This window comes from Chinchilla lanigera, unplaced genomic scaffold (assembly GCF_000276665.1).
Source record: "Chinchilla lanigera isolate Chin_1 unplaced genomic scaffold, ChiLan1.0 scaffold00041, whole genome shotgun sequence".
NCBI classification, from domain to species: domain Eukaryota; kingdom Metazoa; phylum Chordata; class Mammalia; order Rodentia; family Chinchillidae; genus Chinchilla; species Chinchilla lanigera.
Window position 1 is genome coordinate 16,845,728 of NW_004955442.1, and position 7,311 is coordinate 16,853,038.

At 46.7% G+C, this 7,311-nt stretch overlaps 1 protein-coding gene across 2 annotated transcripts in view; it reads left to right on the top strand.

Annotated features, from left to right (window-relative positions):
- Axin1 (axin 1) overlaps positions 1 to 7,311 on the top strand; it is a 52,574-nt gene continuing 45,263 nt past the window's right edge. For both annotated transcript variants that reach the window (XM_005391658.1, XM_013517744.1), the window contains exons 1-2: positions 1 to 12; positions 3,959 to 4,919. In XM_005391658.1, the coding sequence (XP_005391715.1) occupies positions 4,042 to 4,919 (878 nt within the window). In that variant the 5' untranslated portion in view covers positions 1 to 12; positions 3,959 to 4,041. The remainder of the gene's footprint in view (positions 13 to 3,958; positions 4,920 to 7,311) is intronic.

Genomic DNA, 7,311 nt, shown 5'->3' on the forward strand with positions numbered 1-7,311 from the left:
TGCCGCGCGCCGGTGAGTAGTGTGGAGCCGGTGGGCGCGCTCCCGCGGCGCGGAGGGCCTGCTGCCCGCTGCCGCCGATGTAGGCCGCGCTAGGCCGGCGGGCGGGGACCCGGAAGAGGTGTTCGCAGAGAGGCGTGCAGGAGCTCGGGCTGTGCGGGCCCAGCGTTCTGCAGGGCAGGGAAGTGTGTGAGGCAAGGAGTGTGCGCGGAGCTCTTCGGGAGCGTGGGTTGTGCGGGCCCGAGAGTGTGTGGGGGCAGTAGTGTGTAGGAGCGCGGGGTGTGTGGGGCAAGGAAGTGTGCGGGGCAAGGAAGTGTGCGGGGAGGCCTGCACGAGTGCGGCCTGGATAGCTCCGGGGGATGTGTGTGTGGTGGGAAATGTGCGGCTCCGAAAGTGTGCTCTAGGAAGTTGTGTACTCTGGGAAGCAGTGAGAACTGATGTGCAAGGGAGGGAGTGTTAATGGGTTGGGGGAGGCATGAGCCTGGGCATTGGAGTATGTAAATAGGGAAGGGAAAAAGACCTAGGATTTTGACAAGGGCAGGGTGTGCACCTAGATATGTTTGTTGCGGTGTGGGGTATTTGCGGTAGTTCCTCGGCCTGGGACAAATTTAGGGTGTGAGTGGCGTGTAGGGCAGCTGGTAGGGCCAGGCAGTGTGTGCAGTAGTCCTTCCTCCCCTTCATAACCGCCCCCCCGAAAATGTAGGAATGAGTCAGTCTGCAACCCAAGGAGGGCACAGTCTGGGTCCAGGCTGTGGTTTGAGTGTTGGAGTATCCAGTTGCCCTGGCGTCTATACCCCTTCACGTTGATGCCATGCTGCCAAAACACAGCTCTCTCCCTGTGTCTCTCTGTCAGTCTGTCTCTCTCTATTGGTTGTCTTAGATTCTATCCTCATCAAACCGTGAATTCAACCCCCCTATGAAACCAGAGCTGCACACTTTTAGCTTAGCATGAAGACAGTAAAGGTACATCAATCCTCTAGGGATTTTTCTCAGCCCATCTGCAAGATAACTTATAAAGGGTTCTCATTGTGTGTGTCTGCACCCCTCCTTTTTGCTCACATGCATGTTACCTGGACCTACAGGCCCTGTTTCAGAGAACACATGCAGTGTAACCTTAACTATCCAAGATAGCTAGTCCTTGCAGGTTTGTTTTAGTACTTCTATTCAGGGACAAAGATGGGAAAGGACACAGCACAGTTTTTGTTTGATTTTCAGCAGGTGTTGATTTGTCTTAGGTTTCTTGTTTTAGAGAAACTAAGTGGACTTTTTTGGGTTACATTGATTATTGAGAATTTAAGTAATGGGGGAATGGTTTACATGTGATCCTTCAAGAGTTTAATCAGCAGACAAGAAAATGTTAGTCACGTGGCTGTATCCACATTCCATGTAAGTCAGAACTTTGAAAGTTGTGTTTGAGTAAAATAAATACACATACACACATATCGGATTGAGCTTGCTGCCATGGTACCCAGGGGTGTGTGGCTTAGCAGTGCCTAAGGGAATTTTAAATAGGGTGTCACGCTTGTAGATTTCCTTTATAGAATCACTTTATTGACGGTGGTTACAGGCTGTGGGCCAGATTTGGTACTTATGGGCGTTGGACTCTCACCCAAATTAACATAGCTGCTTTATATGTAGGGTGCATGTGTGTGTGCCCTAAACATTAGGTGTGCTTCCCTGTGGAAGCCTAGAGGTTTTGGGGATTGGAGTGTTTCAACATCTGTAATTTGTGGGGGTGTTCGCTTGTTTTCAGGGACACTGATGGTCTTCTGTCAATAGACAGCCAAAAATAGGTATAAATTATGAGACATACTTCCCCTGGCCTCTGACATGTAGTTTGAAATGAATAGGATTGACTTGATTCACACATGACATAAAATGTGAATTTTGAAGGACAGCAGCAGTTCTTTAATCAAGGGCTGCATTTTGAATTTGCTGCTGTTTGTGGAGAGTTCAGCATCTGTAAAAAGGTAGTGTCTGGTGTCTGGAGTGAGTGACCTCCTTCTGTATAGTGAAGTAAATGTTCCAGGTGTCCCTTGGTTACAAAACTGTGCTAGGTGTGGAGGACTGTGCTGAGTGATTTATGTGGAACAGGAGCACCTGAGGAGAGCAATAGTAACTAGCCTCTGATTTGAAACCTGTCTGCTTAACTGCTTTTCAGTTTCTAGTGACTTGGTTCTTTCTTAAGGCTCTTGGGCTGCTGTGTGTCTATATGAGCACGGTCAGGTGGCTTAGGGATGCAGGCTCTCTTTTCATGTGGTGGCAGCTTGGACAAAACAATGCCAGACATCATGAGCTGTTGTGGAGCTGCAGGATGCTTCATTCCATTCTAACAGGTTCTTAGAAGGTGATCTCAGTTGGGGGAGGGAGTCTGAGCAGCAGGGGGCCAGAGCCCACAGGGACTTGACCTTAAGAAACAGGCTGGCCCTACTGAGGCTAAGATGACAGCCTACCTAAGAAGTTATTAGCTGCAGAGTTGCTATTTAGGACACATAATTGTGATGTAACCTCCATCTACACATGCATCTTCCTTCTAGCCATCAGCAGCTCTTGGCAGGTAAAGGGTATACAGCGTCAGACTAGGTGTTGCGGGTAGATTTCATGGAAGCTGGGGCCCAGCAGTGTGGAGGGAGTGGTATTGGCTTTAAGGATTTATTCTGCACGCTGTGGCTTGTTCAGTGCTTGCTTAAGCATTTAGCCCTGATGGGTGTGTAAAACCCCTTTTCAGTCGCCATTTCTAGGACCACTTGCATCATGGCAGACTGTATTTGTAGTCTCCCCCTTGGCTGGATTGAGAGGCATAACCAGAGCTCATGGCTCAGTGGACTACTATAGGATGTAGCAGGAAGGACCAAAAGACCATGGCGTAGAGACCAGGGCAGGGTCTTTTGCACAGTCCATGCAGGCTTGCAATAGCAGCATAAAAACCGTAGTTGGTGACCTCTAAGAGGGCAAGTGATTTGATTTCACTTTATGAAGTTACATTGTATGAGCTGCCGGGCATGGTTGTGCACCCCTGTAATCCCACTACTTGGGAGACTGAGGCAGGAGAATTGCCACAAGTTCAAGGCCAGCCTTATAGTGAGTTCAATGCCAGCCTAAATTGCATAGCAAGACTCTGTCTCAAAAAAAAAAAAAAAAGCTGTGTGGTTCCTTAGCTAAAAAGCATATTTAGATTTTTCATCTTTTTCTGTACCTTCTCGTCCCTTGAAGTCCCCAGTCACTATCAAAGGGGTATCCATGTAAGACGCATCCACAGCTAAGTACTGTACAGCCTTCTGATTTTTAAGATTGTCTACGTTGATGACAACAGAATGCCTTTGCATGTGGCCATATCTGTCCATTACTTGGTCCATGGAATTGAAGATGACCCATGATTAACTGCTCTTTCAGGTGTATGTTGAGAGCAGGAGGGACACCTTGCTGTATGCTTGTACGTTTTGCAAGGCATATGAGGTATGAAATGATGCAGTAGGGAGAAGACATACAGGCTGTGGAGCAAGGAAGGTACCTGCCTGCCTTAGGGTCTGTTATATCGCTCTTTCCTATCTCTGAGTGCTGCCAGGGCCCCAGGTGATGAGGTACTAGCTCATTGCTTTCCTTCTTCTGGCCTTCTGTCCATTTGGTCACTCAGCTCTTCAGCTAGGCCAAGAGATCTTCAGACCCCTGGTCTCTCTATGAGGTTTTCACGAAAGAAGGACACTTGAGGAGAAAGGTGCCATCTGTGTTCTTGGCATTCACTTAGTGTTAAAGGCATTCCTGTAGTTATAAAAGTTTCCAGAAGTTGTCTTAATGTAGAACAAGCTGTGTGACCAGAATGCCTCTGTTGGAAATTTACAGTGAGTTTCTGCTTTGAGTGTGAGTGGGAGGGCATCACTGCGAGCTTTGTCTCTAGGGAACCTCTGGTTGTGATTCCGTGGACCACCTTTCCTAATGCTTGTCCTCTTAATGGTTTCAACAGGACAGATTGATTCCCTTTGGAGCCGTAAGTACTGATGTATTAGGGTGCAGCGCTCATTGTTCATTGACGCACAGAGTCCCAAAATGAATATCCAGGAACAGGGTTTCCCCTTGGACCTTGGAGCGAGTTTCACTGAAGATGCTCCCCGACCCCCAGTGCCTGGTGAGGAGGGAGAACTGGTGTCCACAGAGCCAAGGCCTATCAGCCACAGTTTCTGTCCTGGGAAAGTTGCTGGCATTAAAGGTGAGACCTCGACAGCCACACCGAGGCGCTCAGATCTGGATCTGGGGTACGAGCCTGAGGGCAGCGCCTCCCCCACCCCACCATACTTGAGGTGGGCTGAGTCGCTGCATTCTTTACTGGATGACCAAGATGGGATCAGCCTGTTTAGGACGTTTCTGCAGCAGGAGGGCTGTGCCGACCTGCTGGACTTCTGGTTTGCCTGCAGTGGCTTTAGAAAGCTTGAACCCTGTGGCTCGAACGAGGAGAAGAGGCTGAAGCTGGCACGAGCCATCTACCGAAAATACATCCTGGATAGCAATGGCATTGTGTCCAGGCAAACCAAGCCAGCTACCAAGAGCTTCATAAAGGACTGTGTTGTAAAGCAGCAGATTGACCCTGCCATGTTTGACCAGGCCCAGACAGAAATCCAGTCCACTATGGAGGAAAACACTTACCCATCCTTCCTCAAGTCTGACATTTATTTGGAGTACACAAGGACAGGGTCTGAGAGCCCGAAGGTCTGCAGTGACCAGAGCTCGGGGTCAGGGACAGGGAAGGGCATATCTGGATACCTGCCCACTTTGAATGAAGATGAGGAGTGGAAATGTGACCAAGATACCGAGGAGGACAATGGCAGAGACTCGGGTCCCCCCAGCAGGCTCACTCAGAAGCTGCTCCTGGAGACAGCCACCCCAAGGGCCTCCTCGAGTAGACGGTACAGCGAAGGCAGAGAGTTCAGGTGAGTCTGGGCACAAGGTGTCTGTTTTCTGTACTCACCTCTGAAACTTGGAGAAGGAGCAAGGGAAAGGAGTGGCTGGTAAATGGTTTTATTTTTTAATTGTGATACCTTCGCATTTGTCATTAGATATTTTTTATATCTGTAATGTTGAGAATGCTTTTATCAAGAACTGACTTTATGTGTGGTTTTGTGAATCATTAGGAACTTGGGAATTCTTAGAAGTAATATTGATGTTTAAACTTTACCCTTGAGCATGAATTCTTGTCCTCTTGCATAGGATGTAAGATAGAGATATCATTCTTTGAGCTTGATAAAGGAGAAGTAGATGTTCAAATGCATCTTTATTTAGGACTTTCAGGACACACGCACACACACACACACACACAGTGGGGTTTGAACCCAGGGCTTTCACACTGAGCTATGTGTCTAGCCTTTTTTTATTTTATTTTTTATTTTTTCACTTTTGAGACAGTGTCTCTCTAAATTGTCTTGGCTGGGCTCAAAATTTGAGATCGTCCTGAGTATCTGGGATTAGAGGTATATGTTACCACACTAGATTTAATGGTTGTTTCATTTTCTGTTTGTTTGGATGCTTTTTTTGTTGTTGTTTTTTGAGACAGGGGCTTGCTATGTAGTACGCTGGCTTTGAACTCACTGTGTAGCCCAGAGTGTCCTCAAACTTGTGATTCTACTTCCTCAGTCTCCTGAGTATTGGGGTTACAGCTGTGCACCACTGTGCCCAGCATGATGATTAGTTTTGTGCTTGTGCGTGTGTGTTTGTATTTTTTTAAGACAGGCTCTCGGTATATATTTCAGCCTGGCTTCGGACTCACCTTGTAACCCAGGGTGGCCTTGAATGTATGGTGATCTTCCTGCCTCAGCGTCCTAAATGCTGGGGTTACAGGAGTGTGTCATTATATTCAACTTACTGGATTTTATAACCATCTTCTCAAGTTCTTCCTGGAGCCTGAGTTGAGGATGGGGTGGGGCTGGATTTCTATGTGTTAAGTTGTCAAAGCCATTCAAAATTCCCAGCAGCAGTGCTTGCAACTCCCAGATTAGACCTTTTCCCTTGCAAGGAGTATCATTGCTGTAGTGTGGAGTCAATGCACAGAAGCCCAGGGTGTTCTTACTGTTTTCACTGAGTGTTTGTGGTGTTGGCCCACTTATAGTTTGAGGGAGAGCAGTGCTATCGTGCAGTTTTTACAGCTTTGAAACCTGTTTCTTCATTCTTCTCAATAATCCTTATGTGGTTACAGGAGGCTTGTTCAATTTGCAGGTTAGTGTCTGTTGACTTTCTGAGCAGATACTTGTGTTTTCTACTCATTTCCCTAGACTGGTAACTGGGGGCTCAGCTTGTGACACTGTGAAGACCTGGAAACCATTGACCCCTGCTGACTTAAGCAAGAAATTGAAAACATGTCATCAAGTATGAGGCTCTGGTGGATGTAGTGAAGACTGGGCCAGTTCATCAGTACAGGATTAACACTTTTGAGGGTTAGACTCCTAGTTTAGGTGACATGATTCAAGGTAGACTGTTCTTTTGTTCATTGTCCTCAACCAAATGCTGCATGTTTTAGGATAGAATATTTTTTCTAGAGTTATCCTGTTCATTAAGGCTGGTGTAATTGAGAGTTTCTAAAACGGAACCTTAAAGTTTTCTTTCTTTTTTTCTTTTGTCTTTTTGAGACAGGGTCTTGCTGTGCAATTCAGGCTGGCCTTGAGCTCACTTTGTAGCCCAGGCTGGTCTCAAACTCCCAACGATCCTGCCTCATCCTCAGCCTTGGGGGGCGGGGGTGTGTGTGTGCTGGGATTACAGGCGTGCACCACCACACCTGGCTTAAAGTTTTCAAATTTGATTAGAAACATTTTTATTTTTTAAAAAGGCACTAAATTTGAGGCTAGGATATAGAAAAATAAATTGTTCCAAGTTGTGTTCCCCTTTTTGGCTTGCTCCATTGTAACAGTCAGCCTTGCTTTGAAGTCAGCAGAACTTGGGTTTTGCCTGTCACATGGTGTCTAGCTGTAAGGATGGGGTCAGTCTGGCTTATTTGCTGTTGTGGAGCTGCTGGTGGCAAAGGGATCCGGGTATTAAGGAGTCTTTTTCTGCCATCCATACTTCCCTGCTTGATGCGGCCTGTGGTGTGGTGGTGTGCTTTGGTAGTCTCTGATATTGGAGTCATTATTTTATTTTATTTATTTATTTATTTTTGGAGTCATTATTAACCAAAGTTTCACTATGTGTTTTGTTTGTTTGTTTTGTTTTGTTTTTGTTTTTGTTTTTGTTTTTCCTGGTACTGGGAATCAAACTCACGACCTCACACTTGCCAGGCAGACGCTGTGCTGCTGAGCTAAATCCCCAGCCTTGTTTCCGGTTTTGTTTTTTTTTTTT